We start from the raw sequence: 21874 nt of genomic DNA, 5'->3' as shown, positions 1-21874 counted from the left end.
GGTTTTGGTTGAGGAGCTTGGGGCTAATTTTGCAAAATTTTCTGGGTGGATTTGTGGGGTCAAACAGGGGTCCCAACTCAGCTAGCATCTAGACGAGCTAGGGGAATTTGGGCCGAAATTCCGAGGTCAACATTTGGCCAATTCCTTCGTGGGTTATTCTGGGTATTGGGTGGAGAGGTCGGGGTTAATTTCCCGGAATTTTATGAGCACCAGAGGTGGGGTTTCTAGCAGCATCTTGGCAGTAGACATCACAGCTTCACAAGAGCAGTGCGGGGCATCATTGCATTAGTTATTTGTGCCATCTGGGCTTGACATATTACCAATGTTCCACGGGGACACGTCCCCGAGGGTCGAGTGCACGCACCCCTCGCACCCCACGCACCCGGGATGGGGGGACGTCTGGGGAAACGTTTCCCCACGTCCCCCATTTGGGGAGACGTGGGGAGATGCAGGGGGGACATTTCCCTAGTGTGGGGGACGCGACTCCCCAAAAGGGGGACGCCCAGGCGTCCCCCCTTAAATTTGTTTGTAAGCAATGATTTATGATAGGGGAAACATAATATTTGACCACATTGTCCTACTAATGCTATGCATTTCATGGTAATGTTAAATTCTTAAAGTAAAAGTGACATTTACCTTTATCTTTCATTTTCATCCTTTTACTTAAATTTTTAACATTACCATGAAATGACTCGGGATGTGAGAGTGGTTCCGACCTCATTGGATTTCATATGGAGAAAGTAGAATTTTAGATCTCAATCAAGATCCAACAGACTTAATAGTTTTTCAAGAATTTAGGATTCGATGGATTGCAATGTTTCCATTGCATTTTGTCATGTACAAGGGTGTATGCAATTAGTATTTAATGAAGAGCAACAAGCCCTTTGTCTACTTTAGAGTGACTTTTAGACTAATCACTCCACTTTAGAGCAACAAGCCATTGAGGCAAGCCTAGGTGCAACACTTCCACATTATTGTACTTTGCTCCCATATTATAATAAAATGGCTCAATTGATGGTTATTCCTGGAATTTTTATGGGTGTGCACTGAATGTTTCAATTTTATGGTGTTGTTTTTATTGTTTGCTTTGCATAGCACTATTTTTCCTAGATTGGGACATTACAAAATCTTTTCCATATCACCTGGGTCAAAACCCAATAATAATGGTCAAATTGAGGATCTTTAACACCCTTTAGGAAGTACAAAATCCAAGACATGGGTTTTGTTTCTCTCATTGTTTAGATCATTTTTGACATAATGCTTGTCCAAAATACATCAATGCTCCACCTATTTTGCCCCTGGAAAGATGTTCCACCTGTTTGACTAGCTTTGACTAGTCATATCTTGAGAATGTGTTCATCAAATGGAAAATTTCCATGTGGGATGTAATCCTCTCTTCAAGCTCTACAATCTGAGACCCTATTGACTTTTTGACTTTTGAGACCACTTTGCATTGTGAAACATGAAGTGTCTTTGGAAGTGTGAAATGTCACTGATTGTAAGACTACCATGTCTTAGAAACATCTGAGGGATACTACACTAAATCCAAGACCACCTGTAGACTCAATAGACTCATAATCATGTGGAATGACATAGGTGCACTTGACATGGACTGGAGCCCTTACACTAGTGATAACCCCTACAAAAAGAAGGCTCCTCCAAAACCATGAGTCCTCATATAAGCCCATCAAAGGTCCCCAATCCTATCTAGGACAAAAGGAACAGAGATGAACTCAAAGGAATTGGCCATGGTCCGACTAAACAAACTCTGGGATATATGTTACAAGGCCTCACACGATTGTTTCATAGCTTTAACCTATGACCTTGGGCTTACAATGGTGCAAAAATTCAGAAATGAATGTATAGGTACCCCTGCTAGTATAAAGGATAACAAGTCCATCAAATGATCCAACAATGTCATCTTGCAATCTTGATCCTTGTGATAAATGTCACAAGTGCAATCGTCAAAATGAGGGGTAACAGTGTTTTGAATCAAGCATGTGATATGCCATGTCTTTACTTTTGAACAGTCAATCCTAAATATTATGGTTGCAGATCCAACAGTTTTCTTAGGTGTTTAACTATCTATTTAGTTCTGCTGTAGCATTTTATTTCTATTGAATGCAGACTTGTTTATCATGTGTTCAAATTGACACTAGTATGGCTGAATCAACTGCCTCATCAATAATCTTGGAAATGTTTGCCAGGATTGAGTCAGAGTTGGCTGGTCATGACTCATTATTGCCAGAATTGAAAAGGAGAATTTTCAAGAAGCTCTAAGCTTTCCTGCAAATGGGCTTTTGCCTCAACATTGCTTTTTGCTGGATACCAACCTAATGATTGGTAGTATTTTATGATAAAATTATGTTCTGGATGTTGCAGGCCAAGCCAGGGAAAAAGAAAGAGGCTGCAAATTTTGCCCAGATATGGAATCAAGTCATTGCTAGTTTTCGTGAAGAGGATTTGATAAACAATAGGTAACATTCTGTTCTACAATTAAAAATTAAAAGTTAGTAACTAAAATTGATGAGGCCTTGACCAGATTACATCTTGTTCAGGGAGATGGATCTCTTGGTTTTACCATATTCTACAGATCCCGGTTTTCACCTTGTGCAATGGCCACCATTTTTACTTGCTAGCAAGGTAAATTTGTTTCTTCATATTCTTTCTTACTGAAAACAGTTCATTCCTATCAATTTCCTTCTTATGGCTATTCCCATACAAGTCCAGATACCTATAGCATTGGACATGGCAAAAGATTTCAAAGGAAATGATGCAGCTCTGCAAAAAAAAATAAATGCTGATGAAAACATGCGATGTGCTGTTAAAGAATGTTATGAATCATCCAAGCATGTTCTTAAAAGCATCATCATCGATGAACACGAGAAAAGGTACGAGCATTTAATTATTTTGCAAGAATAGGACCATTACACTCTTCTTTTGATTCTTTCTGAGCGCTGATGGCTGTTTATCGTGATGATTTAAGTCTGTTTCCTTTAATAAACTAGCTTTTATTTTTGGAAATTGTTACTGTTATTCTTGATTCAAACGCAGGTAGAATTTTCTTTTAAGTCTCTGGCTTGTAGTATGCTCTGAGATTGTTTCTTCAGCTTTTATGATTTTAGTATAGTTACCCACATGATTTGTGTTCTCTTCTCAGGGTCGTTCAGGAAATAATTGAGGAAGTGGATATGCATATTGAGCATAATACCCTGCTGGACAATGTTAAGATGAGCGAGCTTCCTTTGCTGTACGACAAGTTTGTGCAGCTAGTAGAATATCTGGTATAAGTGCTTTCAGTGAATATAGCATCATGCTTGTTGTTATCATGATGATAACTTAGTTGTATAGCTTACTTGAACATTTACATGTTGCAGTTGAAAAATGATACTGAAGTAATTTCCAGAGACACAGTTGTTCTTCTTCTTCAAGATATGCTAGAGGTGGTTACTGAAGATATCATGATAGATGGTCATAAGTGAGTTACCTTTCTATCATTTCTCTGAAAATTGTTAGAAACATTGTTTGTATTTTTATCAATTCTCATATAATTGTACAATACAGATTTTTGCATTCAACCCATGGTTCGCAACCAATACAAGATGTAACCAGAATTGGTCAGACTGAAAGGACCCCATTATTTGCATCTGTACGCTATCCTTGCGAACGCTATGATGCATGGGACGAGCAGGTAAATATTTTGGATTGATCAATATTGGACACAGAGAGTGAATTCATCCCTAAAAAGATGGCAATTGTATGTTTTGACAGATTAAGAGGCTTCATTTGCTATTAACAGTCAAGGAATCTGCTATGGATGTTCCTGCCAACTTAGAAGCGCGACGCCGTCTTACCTTCTTTACAAATTCTCTGTTTATGGATATGCCCAATGCTCCGAAAGTCCGAAATATGTTGCCATTCAGGTAAGAACTATCTCTAGTTTTCGAAGGATCTCTATTGACCGACTGCTTATGAAACAAGGGGGCACTGCATAACAGCTAGTCCCTGTCTTCTCATCAATCGAGTTCTAGTATTCAGGAATTGCCTCCCCATATTGCACATAAGCGGTTAATGCAATAAGTAATTTTACTGGGCATAAGGTTAAAAAAAATTTGATAGATGCTATTGGAAAGCTAATTATTCTGAGGATGCTGCTTAAAGAGAGAGAGAACGCGCAATGGTGGAGAAGCTGTCGGATTTTCTCTCTAACCTAATGAGTTGAGAGGAATTGACACTTATGAATTTCAACATGTTTGGCCAGTTCCATCGGTAATCTATGGAGCTTAAGTAATAGAGGATTTTTAATTGCTTCCGATGGTTAGGTTTCCCCAGTTCCATCAGACTGTTAAGTCAGTTGAAAAAGTAGGATACTAAAACCGCAGGTGTAGATTACTTAGAATTACCACGGGTTATGGAGATGAGCAATTCCATTGTCAATTGCATGCTTACACTCGAATACTTGGAACTGCTTGACATAACAATATTAATGGTATCGTTTCCCAAACATGTTTACCCCAATCTTCAATGTCTAGAAATCTGTCAATGTGAAAGACACGTGGAGGTTGGAGCATTGCCGCCAACAATAATAACTCCCTGTAACATTTATGATGTTGCACGAGTTGTCTACATTTGGAATTCATGCGATACATGCAAACTGCCAATTAACGCAAAAAGGATGGGAAAATAAAATATGACGAGATGTAAGTGGTAAAATTTTCGTTCACCCACTGTTATTCAGAAAAATCCAAAGATCTGGATCTGTTAAAAAATTCTGAGGATTCGAGTCAGTTTTGAAATGCTGAAAGTTCATGTTGGCAAGGTTCTGCTATGAAACTATGACTAGGTTTTTAGTTGGATTTTACATTAATTTTTTGCCCCAAAATGTGGTTTTGAGTGCCAGTTTAAAAATGTTGTTTTCAGTGCCACACCTGTTGACTGCTGTTAGTAGTTTAGGTGGCGCCGCGTTGACATCCACATACCCCCATTACCTAATACCTGGCAATTTTTTGAAATGGACAACTATCTTCCATAGATCGAGATTTTAATTTAAAGCTGTAATGGGCAACGAACCTGATGCTGTGCATCCTATTTCTAGAATGCTTTCTACGGTATCTTGAGGATGTTGCAAGAAGGTCTTCCAGGATACACGTACATGGATAAAACCCATAGATTGTGCCCTAGACCTAAGGAAACAGAAATGTAAGCTTCTGAATTGGAGTATTAGCAATCACATGGGCACATTTATTCTTTTAAATTTTTGTGTCTAAGACAAGCATAAGCAAAGTAAATCTTCAGATTCATCTTTAGCTGGACTTCACATTATTTTTATTTTTCCTTTAAAATATATAATTATGTGCAAATTGGAAGGATATTATGTACATGTCTGTTTGAGTCCATTCAAATTATGTTGGAAAGCTTTTGATGAGCTTTTCGACATGGAGACCTTTTCATTAGCATTTGAGATCATCAATTTGGATTGGTTATGAGAATCTTCTTGGATCAATCCTCCCCATTAAGAAGTTTTTGGACCACCAAAAGTTTGATTTTATTTAGCAAGGGTACAACTCCCTCACTTTTTTATTTCCATCCATCATGCTTTACATTGATGTATTTCTTTTAGATCCACACAAATATATTCCAATGTCCACTTCACCTCTTCGTGAAATCCTCACTTTCCTGTCAAAAATAATATCTTCCTACAACTCATTGAGATATTCAAGAGAAAATCATAAACAAAAGGAATTTGAACAGTCTTATCTTAATCCATAATCATAGGAGGCTCATATGGTTTCAATTTTTGAACACCATTGAATGCATCTGCAAATATGGAGGTAAATCTAACCGAAAAGCATTCTCATCAATCTTTCTCAAAATTGTAAATGGACCATACCTGATTGGTTTGAGATTTTTTTCCTTCACCTTTAAAATATTCTTTATCGTTCGCATTTTCAAATATGGACGTAAATCTAACCGAAAAGCATTCTCATCAATCTTTTTCAAATTGTAAACAAACCATACCTAATTGGTTTGAGTTTTTTTCCCTCACCTTTAAGATGTTCTTTGTTGATATATAATCAAACTTGATCACCAAATTGGAAATGATGATCAACCTGATGCTTGTCATGCATAATCTTATACTTAGCTTGGTTCCTTTCCAATTGTTCCCAAACAACTTGATGAACCTATTAGATCTTTTGGATGAACTTTGTGGCTTTCTCTGCATTGCTATGTCCATCCACCACCGAATTGTTCCTCAAAGCAAAGTCCAAATGAGACTTAGGCAAATAGCCAAAACATGTCTCAAAAAGAGACCTCTATGTAGAAGAATGTATGGCACGATTATAGGAATGTTGTACATAATGCAACTACTCATCCCAAAGCTTAGGGCATTTGCTACAATATCCTTAGAGTAGATGTATCAATTTTCTGTTGACTACCATTGGTTTGTTGAGGAAAAGCAGTGCTTTTCTAAAGCTTGGTTTCCATTTGTTGCCACCTTAATCCACATCTAGGCTAATTGTGGAGAAAATATTTAACTCCACTTGGTGTGGCCTTGGGGGCAAGTCTCTAGTTGAGGTTGTCACTCAATTCGCAACTCCTCCATCTATGCTCACTCCTAGTCGAAGCCAAGGGAGGTGTGCCCTACAAGAAAAACTAAGGCTTAACTAATTAAGTTCTAGGAGTTAGTGAAAATGACCAAGATACAACTCAACTATGTAGAGCATTAAAAGAATGAAAACACAATCATGGGTTTAATGAGCATATACATCCACAAGTGTAAATATTACAAGATGAAGGAAATAGACCAGTGCCAAATTGTAAGTACTTGCTAAGCAAATGATCCAAGATGATAACTTTGAAAACCGATGCTTGGAAAGAAATGCTTGAAATAAAGATGCCCCAAAATATCAATGCCTTTAAAAGTAAAAGTGGGAAATAAGAAACTAGCAAGCACAATAAATGAAAATACTTGGAAATACAACATGATGTTCAACAAATGATACTTGAAATAATGATGATTAGTCAAAATAAACAAGACTTGTGAAATAAGAGAGCAGATAAAGCATAAATCCAGGTATCAATCCTAGTTTGTGTTGTAAGGAGATGTTCTTCGTAAATTTTAGATTTAGTTAGGTTGTCGCTTGAAGTTAAGTGAATTAGATTGAAAGATTGTTTAAACATGTCTCAAAGTAACTCCCTTCCCTAGACCTTACCCTTTCCCAGGCTTGGATCTCGGAGTAAGGAGACAATGGGGGTGGATGGTCCCTAATTACTACTTCAACCAGTTAAGCTGGAGGTAAAATATTGCTCTAAGAAAGAAATGCAAAGTAAATATCTATTGTAGGAGTTGAAATGCTTGAAATTAAAATGAATGAGTAAATTAAAATAGTAAACTAGATAGATGTACAATGAAATGGAAAGTAAGTCAAATCAAATGTATAAAGTAACTGGAATAGCTTGTAAATGAAATTGAATGCATTTGGTGTTAAATCTACTCTACTTTAATTTTAGATCACACAAGAAGAGAACCACTCAAGCAACACACAAGGGTCTTCCCCAAATGGGGGAAGGGGATGCTTAGGGGGAAAACCCCCTAACTCTCAAGAAAAATGTGTCTTTTATTAGATTAGACCCCCCTTATCAAAGTGAGGGATAAAGAGTGGTTTTCGATAGGAGTTTACAAATGATTCCCTCAAGGCAAATGACACTCCTTTGAAATGTTACAAAATGATCTAAATTTTGCTCAAAAGTTACACAAAATTGCAATGTTTGGCTTGATCTCTCTCACAAAATGAGATCAATACCAAAAGAAATATCTAAATCTCCCTTCTAAGCAAACAAACGATATTACAATAAGTTACAAAAGAGAGAAATCCTTAAGGATTCTCCAAAGGAGAAGAAAATTTTTATAGGACTACAATGGTGAAAATTTGATGGCTCTTTAAGTTGTTTGTTCAGGTGCCCATATGCAAAATCCACCACTACTCCCTCCTTGCCAAATTTGGTCCCAAAAAATCATCAAGGTAAGAGGCACGCGTGTTAGTTTTTGGTAGCATCAGATGTGCTCTAGCCATGAAAATTGGTGGAGAGACTAAGGCACATGAATTCTAAAAAACCCAGAAACCGTTTGGTGAAATTCCACCCGGATTGTATTTTATTAAAATAATTAATATTTTTAATGAGGTTCCTAAGTCTAAACCTAGGAAAATTAAAATATTAATGGGTATTAATGAAAATATGATTGAGAATGATCTAGAAGGCGGATCAAGTCATGTTTAATCTTAGCCGTTGATTAGAGACTTAATCTCGGTCATTGAAGTCTCTTCAAGAAAAGTATATGAAGCAGGCTTGGGGTTCCTTTAGAAACACACACTGAGAGATTGAGGAAATCGATTTTTTGAGGTGAGAAGTTCTCAGGAGGAAAATTGATTGGGGAGATCTTGCAGCAGAACGGCAGGGATAGTTCGGGAATACTGACAGAGAGGTGGAGAGAAGCTACTGGAGGCAGCGCAGCAGCTAAGAGGACCGACGCTAGGCTAATCTGTGTTGAAATTTGGTACCGGAGGACAGGTGGTTCCCTTAGGCTTTGATCTTTGGCCTAGGGAAAAGTGTCCAAAAGAATTTAATTTTTCTCCTAAAGTAACTTTATAATTTTTATAAAGTTAAATCTAATTTAAAAGTGACTTTAAGTGATAAAGTTACTAAGTCTAATTTTAAAGTGACTTTTATAAAGTCAATGAAAAATTAGAAAGGAAAAGTGAGTTTGGAAATAAATGACTAAGTGGGTCTTTATTGAAGTGGGGTGAATTAAAAAATAGAAAGTGAGATTTAAATGAGCATTTAATCTCGGCCATTGATCTAAATCTATTTCAGCCATTGGATTTAGGGATCACCCAAAAGTCACTTAGGGTTGGGTTAAGGGAGGAAAAGGAGGAAAAAGATCATTCAATTCTTTCATGAGCAGATTGAGAGAAGGAGAGCAAGAGAGCAAGGGAGATTTCTGGACAGCTGAAAGCGGAGTTTCAGCAGCTGAAAGTGGAGTTTCAGCAGAGCGGAGTTTCAGCAGCTGAAAGCGGAGTTTCAGCAGAGTGGAGTTTCAGTAGCTGAGAGCGAAGTTTCAGCAGCTGAAAGCGGTGTAACAGCAACAACTGCGGTGTAACAGCAACAGCCGCGGTGTAACAGCAACAACAACGGTGTAACAGCAACAGCCGTGGTGTAACAGCAACAGCCGTGGTGTAACACCAACAGCAGCAGTGTAACAGCAACAACCGCGGTGTAACAGCAACAGCAGCGGTGTAACAGCAACAACCGCGGTGTAACAGCAACAACTGCGGAGTATCAGCAGTGGTATATCAGCAAGGCTGAGTTTCAGCAAGGCTGAGATAAGTTGTAAAAGTCTGTTTGCTGATTTTTTGTTTGCTGAACATTTCTCCTACTGTAAAAGGCATTTTCCAGAAATAAAGAAGAGCTCTCAAACTGGTTTTCCCCAAGAGTTGTAGGGGGTTTTTCCAGGGTCACATTGACAAAAAATCTCAGTGTTTAAATGTGTTTTAATGGCTGTTTATTACTGCTGATTTTTTATTTCTGCAATTTCCAGCATTCTGTAAAATTTCCAGAATTTGTGTTTTCAGCAAATTTATTTTTTTCAGCTTGTTAAATGTATGGTTATGGGAAAGAGCATTTAACTATATGGGAGAAATAAAGAGAAACTGAAAACCGGGGTATTTCTACATGGTATCAAAGCTTGAGTGCTGAAAGGCAGTTTGGAACAACAAAAGGAAAAATTACAGTTGCTGATTTTTCACTCAGAAAATTCCAGCAAGCTGATTTTTCATAAACAGCAGTTTTATCTTTACCACAACAGTGCTATTTTTCAGTTTTAGGACAGCAAGATGTCATTGGGATTGAGGGTAGAGGATAGGCTGGATGGGCATACAAATTACAGCGTTTGGAAGGAGAGAATGCAGAGTATCTTTGAGGAGGTAGAAGTCTGGGATATCATGGTGCATACCACACAGAACCCTGTTGTTGTGCCTACTGATGCTACTCAGTTGGTTGCTTATAATAAAAAGAACAAGGGTAAGAGGCCGATTCTAGACGGAATCAAAGACCATTGCATTCCTCATGTGAGAGGAAAGAGCAATGCCCATGAGATGTGGACAACATTGTCCAATCTCTACCAGAGTACCAATGAGAACCGGAAGATGGTCCTGAAGGAGAAGCTGAAGAACATTAAGATGGGTAATGATAGTGCAGTTGGATATCTCACAAAAATTACCAATGTGAGAGATGAGTTGGCAGCGATTGGAGAGGCCATTCCACCCACTGAGTTGGTGTGGATTGCAGTGAATGGCCTCCCCCGTTCATGGTTGAACTTTGCTGATGGGGTTTGTGCATGTGAGACCCTTCCCACATGGGAGAGGTTTTGGGATGATTGCATTCAGACAGAGATCAGGAAAGGATAGCTTGGGGCAGCCAAGCCAGTTGAGCAGGATGAGGATGTAGCACTGGTGGCAGGAGGCAAGAAGGGCAAAGGGAAGAAGCAGGCTTCCACAAGCGGTGGTGGGGGCAAAGGCAAAGGTAAAGGTAAACAGGGGAACACACAGAAGGACTATTCCAAGGTGAAGTGTTGGAATTGTCAGAAGATGGGACACTATGCAGTTGTGTGTCCGGAGAAGAAGAAGAAGAAGGGGAAGAACCAGGACGTGACAGCTTCAGCAGAGATTGAGGACTTTGCAGGTCGTTTTGACCGGGAGTTTGCGTTCACTACATGTGAGTCCTCTAGTGCAGGATCACCTGCCACACAGGTTTAGAGGGAGCATGCTTTTCCCTCGATTAGTGGAGCATCTTCAGGTATCTGGTATGTGGACAGTGGGGCTTCACGTCACATGACAGGAGTCCGGGAGTACTTCTCAGAGCTTTCAGAGAGTGGCACTGATATTGAGGTAGTACTCGGTGATGACAGAGTTGTTAGAGCAGTCGGGGTGGGGACACTGACATTTCAGAGGGAGTCCAGACCTCCCTTGAAAGTGTCAGATGTTCTTTATGTGCCAAGGATGAGGAAGAACCTCATATCCGTCTCAGCTTTGGAGGACAGAGGATATGAGGTACTGTTCAGGGGAGGACAGGTGTTGATGTATCCCAGGGGCACTCCAGCTGATTCAGCTAGAGTGATAGGTGTACGCCATGCAAAGGTGTACAAGTTTGCATTCCAGCCCCTTTTGGCATTGAGCAGTAGTATCGACAGCAGAGCTAGCAGTTCTGAGCTGTGTGAGATTTGGCACCGCAGGATGGGACATATGTATCATGGAGCCTTGAGGACATTGCGGGAGATCACTACAGGTGTGCCAGATTTCAGTACTGATCACTTTGATACTTGCAGAGGTTGTGCTATGGGCAAGTTTGCCAAATCCCCTTTTCCCAGCAGTGACAGTAGAGCGACGGGGATACTTGATTTGATTCATTCCGATGTGAGCGGTCAGATGTCTCATGTTTCCTTGAGTGGATATGAGTACTATGTTTTATTCATTGATGATAACTCCATGACCTGGATTTATTTTTTGAAGACCAAGAGTGAGGTCTTCAAGCGGTTTCAGGAGTTTAGAGCTCTTGTGGAGACACAGACAGGTCGGAAGATCAAGTCCCTGAGGTCGGACAATGGAGGAGAGTACACCCTTGGAGAGTTTGTTGACTATTGTGCGGAGGCAGGCATTAGGAGGGAGTTCACTGTTCCTTACAACCCCCAGCAGAACGGGGTTGCGGAGAGGAAGAACAGATCCATCATAGGGGCTGCCAAAGCCATGTTACATGATCAGGGGTTGCCATTGTTCTTGTGGGCAGAGGCCTGCAACACAGCTGTTTACTTGCAGAAGAGGAGTCCGCATCGTGCCTTGGGGCACATGACTCCGGAGGAGGCTTTCTCTGGGAAGAAGCCTGATCTTGGTCATCTTCATATCTTTGGATGCATTGCATACTCCTATATACCCAAGGAGAAGAGGACCAAACTAGAGCCCACCGCGGAGAAGGGTATCTTTGTGGGCTACAGTAAGACCTCAAAGGCCTTTCGGATTTACATTCCTGCACAGAGGAGAGTTGTTGTCAGACGGGATGTGAAGTTCGAGGAGGACAGGGCCTTTAGGAGGTCACGGGAGTTAGAGTATCTGGATCAGCCAGACCCTCAGCAGCAGTTGAGTCAGTCGCAGGGATCCAGTGGGCAGGGATTAGGAGGATCCAGAGGTACATCTATGAGGATGTCAGGTCCATCAGTGAGCAGTGGCTCGCCGAGCCAGAGGGGTGGTGCTCCGGGCAGCATGCAGAGTAGTTCACAGAGCAGTTCACTAGGGAGTCCACTGATGGACAGTTCACACGGTACCTCAGCTTCTACAGGTTCAGGTGCAGGCAGGAGGACAGCAGACAGACAGTCAGGAGTTCAGGCTACTGATGGTGATGAGGAGGAGGAGTTTCATTCTCCTATGGGAGAAGCATGCTCAGGGAAGAGGAAGCCCAAGTGGCTTCAGGACACCTTGAGAGATGCCACATCTGTTGCTGAGCCGAAGAGGCCGGTCAGAGAGAGTAGACCACCTGAGACGTTTTGTAGTTATATGGCGATGGTTACCAGCATCCTTGACTCTGAGCCTTCTAGCTATGAGGAGGCAGCTAGCCAGCAGGTCTGGAGAGAGGCCATGCATGAGGAGTATTCTTCTATCATGACGAATGATGTTTGGGAGGTGGTGCCGAGGCCTGAGGACAAATCCGTGGTTACTTCTAGATGGCTTTACAAGGTAAAGCATGTTGCAGATGGCAGCATTGAGAAATTCAAAGCAAGGTTTGTGGTTAGAGGGTTCTCCCAGGTAGAGGGAGTTGATTATGAGGAGACCTTCGCTCCCGTGGCTCGATATACTTCGATACGCTCCATTATATCGATAGCAGCAGAGATGGGTTGGAAGATCCACCAGATGGATGTGAAGACCGCATTTCTCAATGGCTTCATACAGGAGGAGGTGTACATTGAGCAGCCACAGGGCTTTGAGGTGCATGGGAAGGAGTCCCATGTGTGCAGACTGAAGAAGGCCCTTAATGGCTTGAAGCAAGCTCCCAGAACTTGGTACTCCAGGATAGATACATATTTGCAGGGGATGGGTTTCACAAAGAGTGAGGCAGATCCAAACCTTTACTTTATTGTGATTGGTGAGGAGCCTCTCATTCTGGTGCTGTATGTGGATGACTTGGTCATTACAGGTGCAGAGAGACTCATAGAACACTACAAGAGAGATCTTGCAGCGGAGTTTGAGATGAAGGACATCGGCTTGATGCATTACTTTTTGGGTTTGGAGGTGTGGCAGGAGGAGGAGCATTTCTTCCTGGGGCAGGGGAAGTACATTGTGGACATCCTTAGCAGATTCCACATGGAGGATTGTAGACCCATGTCGACACCGATGATCACCAATTGGAAGAAGCTTCATGCTTCGGATTCCGAGTTGGTGGATCCCACATTGTACAGGCAGCTGATTGGTTCCTTGATGTATTTGGTCAACACTAGACCAGATATCTGTTTTGCAGTCAACACAATGAGTCAGTTTATGTGTGAGCTTAGGAAGGTTCACTGGGTGGCTGCAAAACACATTTTGCGGTACTTGCAGGGGACAGTGGATTATGGTCTGGACTACAGGCAGGGAGATGGAGTGAGATTGGCAGGATACACTGATTTTGATTGGGCAGGTTGTGCTTTTGATAGGAAGAGCACTTCAGGGTGCTGTTTTGGGTTGGGTTCAGCAGTAGTGTCATGGTTCAGCCGGAAGCAGCAGTCAGTAGCACTAAGTTCAGCGGAAGCAGAGTATATGGCAGCAAGTCTAGCTAGTTGTGAGGCCATCTGGCTTCGCAAGATGTTGTTTGGCTTATTTGGTCAGCCGTTGAGACCTTCAGTGATAATCAGAGTTGCATTAAACTCACGGAGAATCCAGTATTTCATGACAGGTCAAAGCATATCGGGATTAGATATCATTTCATCAGAGACTATGTTCAGAAGGGAGCTGTGAAGCTTGAGTATATTTCCACTGATGAGCAGGTTGCAGATATTCTTACCAAAGCCTTACCACGGGGCAAGCATGTCTATTTCAGAGACAAGATGGGTGTGGTGAGGAACACCTTCCTCGGTAAGAGAGAGTGTTGAAATTTGGTACTGGAGGACAGGTGGTTCCCTCAGGCTTTGATCTTTGGCCTAGGGAAAAGTGTCCAAAAGAATTTAATTTTTCTCCTAAAGTAACTTTATAATTTTTATAAAGTTAAATCTAATTTAAAAGTGACTTTAAGTGATAAAGTTACTAAGTCTAATTTTAAAGTGACTTTTATAAAGTCAATGAAAAATTAGAAAGGAAAAGTGAGTTTGGAAATAAATGACTAAGTGGGTCTTTATTAAAGTGGGGTGAATTAAAAAATAGAAAGTGAGATTTAAATGAGCATTTAATCTCAGCCATTGATCTAAATCTATTTCGGCCATTGGATTTAGGGATCACCCAAAAGTCACTTAGGGTTGGGTTAAGGGAGGAAAAGGAGGAAAAAGATCATTCAATTCTTTCATGAGCAGATTGAGAGAAGGAGAGCAAGAGAGCAAGGGAGATTTCTGGACAGCTGAAAGCGGAGTTTCAGCAGAGCGAAGTTTCAGCAGCTGAAAGCGGAGTTTCAGCAGTTGAGAGCGGAGTTTCAGCAGCTGAAAGCAGTGTAATAGCAACAGCCGCAGTGTAACAGCAACAGCCGCGGTGTAACAGCAACAACAGCGGTGTAACAACAACAGCCGTGGTGTAACAACAACAGCCGCGGTGTAACAGCAACAGCAGCGGTGTAACGACAACAACAGCGGTGTAACAACAACAGCCGCGGTGTAACAACAACAGCTGCGGAGTATCAGCAGTGGTGTATCAGCAAGGCTGAGATAAGTTGTAAAAGTCTGTTTGCTGATTTTTTGTTTGCTGAACATTTCTCCTACTGTAAAAAGGCATTTTCCAGAAATAAAGAAGAGCTCTCAAACTGGTTTTCCCCAAGAGTTGTAGGGGGTTTTTCCAGGGTCACATTGACCAAAAATCTCAGTGTTTAAATGTGTTTTAATGGCTGTTTATTACTGTTGGTTTTTTATTTCTGCAATTTCCAGCATTCTGTAAAATTTCCAGAATTTGTGTTTTCAGCAAATTTATTTTTTTCAGCTTGTTAAATGTATGGTTATGGGAAAGGGCATTTAACTATATGGGAGAAATAAGGAGAAACTGAAAACCGGGGTGGGAAAACAAAAATTTCTACAATCTGAGCCCATGCAAGCCTAATGCAAAGCTAGAAGGGCCAGCGCAGAAGCTGAAGCTGTCCTCCACGCAGATAGCCGAAACTGTTGGGGAACTGCCGGAATAGCCGGGAAGGTTGACACAGTGGACAAAAGAGACAATGCAGAGATAACGCTGAGCCTGTAGGGCTGACGCAGGGCCTACATAGGGCCAGTGCAAAGGTAGTTGGGGTTAGCCAGTTTTGCTGCCGAATCAGGCGGAATCTGCAAGAATCTGCCGGGTGAAGTGAGGTAAAACCTAATCAGATTTTCCACCATTGTATTTCTCTATCACTGGATTGGCCGGAGGGCATCCAACATTTTTATTCAAAATTACTGCTTAATAATAGAAAACGCTCAGAGCTGCTCCACTAGTTTTCCCGCATCGGGTTTTTCCGAGGACTATTTTGTCCAAAAATAACTGTCCTATGTATCTTGTTCTTTGCTCAGTTTTGTGTTTCATGAAATCAAACATTTAAAGTAATTTGCTTTAGTGTTATGCAAAAAACAACTTGATAATGTATATTAAAATCAAGTAGGTGAAGTAAATTCAGATTTGCTACAGTAGGGGTTCCTTGAGGATTAGGAATTTTCACAACTCGCTGTCCACAAATCTGCCCAAAGATGACAGTCCTTGCTTTCCACATATTTGTCGAAAAGGACAGCAAGAAGAAACAATTACCAATTGCAATATTCCTACTAGGAAATTAACAGTGATAATCAAGCAAAACACAACATGCAAGACAAAATTCCAAATATATAATTAAACACTCATAAATTTCCCAAAGCTTGCGCCAAACTGAGCCATTTTCTAATCAATCAAAGAGAGTACAATATATGCATGGAATATGTGCACCTAGGCTTGCTAAAGCAAGCTAGACAAATCCTAGGTGAGAAAATGTGCTGCCTGGATGCTAGGAAGTACTTCTGCTTCAACCCCTGCGCTGGTCCTGAAATTTTGTTATTGTTGGCTGGAAAGGAATTAATGTTTGACCCCTCTAGAGTGCTCAAAAAATTATGTAAAATTAACCGTGGGCTCTCCTCGCCAAACCCACAAAGACAAACAAAGGGTTGGGCCTGGTTCCAACATCCCGAAAATGCCCCCAAATAGTGTGAGTTCCTCCTCTAGATGGGTATTCGCACCATCTGTAAATTTGTTAAAATTGGAAACTAGGGCCAAATTCCACTTTAGACAGCTCATTTGATGGAGATGATGATTGCATTGAATTCCTCTTTTCGAGAGGACCAAAATTGATCTAAAGATCATCTAATTTGGACAAGCAGAAGTGTGTTTTTGAATTTATGCCCACACATGTGCAATTTGTTCAGGTCAGCCACATCATCATGTACGCTCATGAAGCCCAAGAGACATGTCACTTCACCCTCAACGACTTGTATAAATACAAGTGACCTTTCACCTCATTTGGCATCATCATCACTCACACATTCTTCTCTCTCCTTCTCTCATTGGTTCATACAGCTGTCGGGCAAATCTTCTCACTCACACGTGTGGAAAGGAGGATGAATTTCAAGACAATTTTTGGGCCAAAAATTTCAGAATTTTTTGCAGTTTGACCAAGGTTTGAGCAGCGTTGACTTTGACTTTCTCGACAACTTTTGACTTCGATTTTCCGAGTGAATTTCTATCTTAGCAGGCCACATTTTTGGGCACAGGAACCGAGGCAAAAGGAGCACTTTGACCTACGTTGACCGCAAGCCTGTTTGACCACAGGGTTGACTTTAGGTGGACGAATTTTGTCTACAGATTTTATGACTATTTTGGATTGACTTTGACCACTGCTAGAGACCGAGTTTGACTGCCTTTGACCGAGCTTCAAAGGAGAAGTTTTGCTACTGCGTTGAAAATCTTTGACTTTCTGGTCAAGGCTAAGTTTGACTACAGTTGGCTGCAAATTTGACAGGGTTGTTTTGACTTTCATTTGGCAAGTCAACTTTGACTTTTTGTACTCTCTCTCTGCTGAACATTTGATATAATAATAAGAAGAATTGATCAAAGGGTTTTCCCCACATTGGGGTTTTTCCCTGGCATCTGCCAAATCTAGTGTCCTCTTGTCTTGGCTTGTCTTTTGCATTTTATTTTATGTTCTATCTACAGTTACTGTCAATGTGATTTATGATTAATGTGATTGCTATTAATTTGGAAATTGTAATTGGGTTGCTTAAAGTATATTGAAGTAATTGTGCTAAACATAGAACATACCATTGTTATCTAAATTTTACATGGTATTAGATCCCAGGTGAAGACAAAGCCCAAGCAAGAGAGAGAAAAGCAATCACCAAAAAAGATTTATTGGACAAGTTTCAATGGCTTCTTCATCTTACTTCAAGACTAAGGACAAGCTCAATGAAAAATCTAACTATCATGCATGGAAGATGACTTTGGACTTGACTTTGGAGGAGCATGAAGTATTGGACTATGTGAAAGGAAAAGTGGTGGAGCCTCCTTCAAATGTGTTGAAGGAAATGTAACTAGGTTTGCTTTTCATAAATGTACTTTTGATATTTGTATTTATTCAAGAAAAGAAATATTATTTTTATAATATATGTCAATGAGTTTCTTGCTCATTGAAGTAGGTCTAGCACATGTCAAAGTGCTATAGGTGAGTCAAATGGTCAAAAGAAAAAGGTTGAAGACCTTAAGGGTATGTTACATTATGTATATTCATGTATAAAAGTCAAAGGAGACACCTCCAAGCAAAGTCAAGTATCCTCCAAGCAAAGACACCATCAAAAGAGGCAATGACACATATATAGAATATATAAATATATATATATATATATATTTATTATTCTATATATATATATATAATTATTTAATATTTTGTATTATTTTATTCATAACAATGCCCAACTTCCATCCAAGTAACAAACCATGTGTAAGTGAGTGTATGCTAAGCTCTATATGCCATGACGAAACCAACCCGATGATCAAGATAATACAATATACACTTAGCCCGAAAGTGCTAGGGCAGTCCACCAGGGGATCCATACATCCTCATGTCCAATCTTCTAGCAAGGAGTGGATACTAAGACATCACATGATCAAGTGTAATGCTATCCCTATGATAAGCAATATACAAAGAAATACATCATCAATACCTCTAGCACATCATCACGTGTCATCAATAATCCATAGAATCAAGTGAAAACCCTAACCATCCAAATCTCATTGCGATGAAAATCACAAGGGTTGTGAAAAAAATCACTAGTATATGCCTCGTGCAAAATGAGTGGTAATAATCTCCACCCTAAATCCATTTGAACACATTTGACATTTCCTAAATGAATGTAAAGGTTGCACATTAAAGGGTGTTGAGGTTGCATGAGTGAAGCATGTGGTCCTTAGAGATACGGGAGAAGTGCTTGAAAGAACAAGATGATATGGGACTAAAGGGTCTAGGCATTGCAATCCAAAGATTCAAGTGTTGCTACTATGGATGTCTCTCATGATTACTATCTTTTCACCCATTTAATCAAATAATATCTTAATCATTTTACTTAGAGATTCCCCCCTCGTGCCAAAGGAGAGTCAGCCAAAATATTGAGGAGGTGTTGTGGTGACGTTAGACAGCCCTCTTGGATTCCCTTAGGCCTGCACCTGTTTACAGGGATTTGTAAGTTTAAGTATAGATCTGGGAGGTAATAGGTGTCATTCCACCAAGTAAGCCTACAGTTGCACTGCCTTTTGGTGAGAGATCATATGGGCTTTGAGTGTTCCACAACATTCTCAGATTTGTCTTTAGTGTAGGGGGTTGCCATATGTTGTACTTCATAGCAGGATCTACACCGAAAATCAATTATTTCATAGTCTAATTTATGCTTCCAGACATAATCAAAGACATACAACCAAATCTCCTTTGGTAGTTACTTAGAAAGATCGTTTTCTACATGGAGCCTCCAATAAGTGAAACTTACCAATACCATTCACAATCACAGAGTGAGACTCCAGGGGACAAATTTGAAAGGGAAGGTTGGGGAGAGGTTAAGAAACATTCCTTAGATGTCATTCTCAGGCTCTGCATTGGTACCTTCACTTTTGTCGATGATGGTACTAACTCCACTGATTCTGGTGTAGATTAGTGTCTCTCTTCTTAAAAAGAATCAATTCTACTTCTTGTCTAGGGTTTACCCCTTTTTTACAATTTATTGTGTCATTTTTTTTTTCTTGTGTTTCCAAGAGATGCCTATGGCACTCTTTGGTTGGTGCTATGGCAGGTAGTACTTCCGAGACCAGTTTCCTGTTCTGGTCACTTCCGGATATTGAGATATTTATTATTTTCTTTATTACTTTCATAACAATAACTGGTTAAAGATTTTATGGTTAAGAATTTAGATTTCTGTATTGTGTATTTTCACTAGTAAAGCTGGCTATGCTTAGGTCTTCATGATAAAATGCATCATAACTAACATAGCCTTGTAATCCCATTTTTAGTTTTTTGTGATAGTTGAATTTATCCTCTGGCAAGGAAGAGACATATCTGTTGAAATAACTTTTTGTCAGTCGTAAAGAGCCTTTTGTGTCTGAAATTGGACGTAATAACTTTTGTCAACTATTTTCCCCCAGTGTCATGACTCCTTATTATACAGAAGATGTTCTGATTTCGGTGCAAGATCTTCAGGAAGAGAATGAAGATGGCGTTTCTATTATTTTCTATTTGCAGAAAATTTATCCAGGTGGGTATATACTGTATTTTTCATACATTTTGGAAAGCTATTCAATTCTGACCATTTGACATTCAGATCAGCTGTCTCCGCATTCACTAGTTTTTTTTCCTTGTTAAACAGATGAATGGAAAAATTTTCTGCAACGTGTCTGTGGGACTGAAGACCTGGCCTTGCGATCACAAGAGAGAGATATTGAGGAGCTCTTGCGAACCCCAGAGAAAATCAATGAACTTCGTCACTGGGTATCTTATCGAGCGCAAACCCTGACCAGGACAGGTTTGGGAGATGAATGTGAACAATTTTTTAGACAAGTTGAAATTATAGTTGGTATTATATATAATCTTTAATAATATGGTAGATGCAGTCTATTTGTTGCTTCCTGAATGCACATACAGTTCTTTATACTCTTGTTTTTGGCAGTCAGAGGAATGATGTACTATAGAAAAGCCTTGGAACTCCAATCCTTTCTGGATATGGCAAAAGATGGAGGTACAAAAATGTTTTGAAAGTTATGGAATCTTATCGTGTTGGTTGATAGCTTTGAAACAACATTTGGCGGTTAATTGTTCCTGGGAATGCGACTGATCCTGCGGTCATCTCATCCCGTTCCGTTATGAAAGACTGCATCTCATGCTTTTAAAAATATTTCTTTGAAACTTGTTTTCTTATGAATTTGCTTTGGTTTTGCAGAAATTTTGGAAGGCTACAAGACAGTGATTGAATCGGTAACTGATGAGCAAAAAAAGAGCCAGCGATCATTGTGGGCACAATTGCAGGCAGTCGCTGACATGAAATTTACATACGTTGTCTCCTGCCAACGGTATGGTACACAAAAGAGACTCGGCGATAAGCGTGCAGCTGACATTTTAAACCTTATGAAGACGTAAGTCAGACTATTTCCATTCTTCAGATTCTATTTGGTTTTAGGACAATATTTTTGTAGGAATATTTAAATTGAATCGTCGGTCAGTTGATATACCTGATGGTTTTCGCAGATACCCATCTCTACGTGTGGCCTACATTGATGAAGTAGAAGAGAGGAAGAAGGATAAACCTCACAAGGTCTATTATTCTATCCTCGTCAAAGCAGTTGATGGCTTTGACCAGGTAAATGACCTTCTTGCTAATGTGTTATAACTTATGATCCTCAATGAATAGTAACGAAGTATTTGTGAGTGAGGAATCATCATAATTTTGAGATTTTGTGGTGCCAGCTATTCAGCTACTGAAATTTTTCTTAGTCTTGAATTGTACTCATTCCTTCTTTCCTGCCAAATAACGTGCCCTAAGCATTCCGGCTTCTGGCGAAAATTACGTTGGGACCTTTTGGTGTAAAATTGAACAGCTTTAGAAGTACTTTATCTACTTTTTTGTGGCCTTCCTCCCCATTTCCACTGTAGAGTATAACGGGATCCAGGAAGAATAACACCGATTTTAGTAAGAATGGTACTAAGAGCTTTTCTAGCGATTTTCTTTAGTGCTTGACAGTTGATGCTGACTCAAAGGGAAACATCCTTGTTTTGCACTAGGATTACTTGAGCAGCAAAAGATCATTCATTGGAAATGTTTGCACCTGATTCCTACACTTATCTAATCCTTTCAAGTTCATTCTTATAGTAGAGTGGGCAAGGATATTACTCGATCATGATTGGCACTCTACTAGTCTTGAATTTGATAACATGTCTTATACTTCTATATAATGGTAACATCGCAGACGACATTTGAAACACTCCTTGTTTATTAATAATTTCTTCCATCCACCATCTCTGTTTACGTTTAGGGATTCCTTTGACAGTAATGGGATGATTGTTTGTTTTACACATCTAGGGTGGGTCTTCTTTATTTTTATTGCGTTGGTGGTTGACTTTGGATTGAGTGATT

General features: G+C 40.1%; 1 protein-coding gene across 2 annotated transcripts in view; it reads left to right on the top strand.

The window, feature by feature from the left end:
- Window positions 1-21874, top strand: part of LOC149169181 (callose synthase 3-like) — a 266097-nt gene that overhangs the window by 178077 nt on the left and 66146 nt on the right. For both annotated transcript variants that reach the window (XM_089428596.1, XM_089428595.1), the window contains exons 22-33: window positions 2383-2477; window positions 2559-2643; window positions 2731-2891; window positions 3161-3284; window positions 3378-3478; window positions 3565-3691; window positions 3772-3923; window positions 19893-20002; window positions 20114-20269; window positions 20414-20482; window positions 20684-20876; window positions 20989-21100. In XM_089428596.1, coding sequence (XP_089284722.1) covers window positions 2383-2477; window positions 2559-2643; window positions 2731-2891; window positions 3161-3284; window positions 3378-3478; window positions 3565-3691; window positions 3772-3923; window positions 19893-20002; window positions 20114-20269; window positions 20414-20482; window positions 20684-20876; window positions 20989-21100 — 1485 coding nt within the window. The remainder of the gene's footprint in view (window positions 1-2382; window positions 2478-2558; window positions 2644-2730; window positions 2892-3160; window positions 3285-3377; window positions 3479-3564; window positions 3692-3771; window positions 3924-19892; window positions 20003-20113; window positions 20270-20413; window positions 20483-20683; window positions 20877-20988; window positions 21101-21874) is intronic.

The sequence above is a fragment of the Pinus tabuliformis genome, chromosome 4_2 (assembly GCF_031772625.1).
Source record: "Pinus tabuliformis cultivar Carrire ecotype Pingquan chromosome 4_2, CPIR1, whole genome shotgun sequence".
NCBI lineage: Eukaryota > Viridiplantae > Streptophyta > Pinopsida > Pinales > Pinaceae > Pinus > Pinus tabuliformis.
This window is presented reverse-complemented; position numbering and strand designations above follow the sequence as displayed.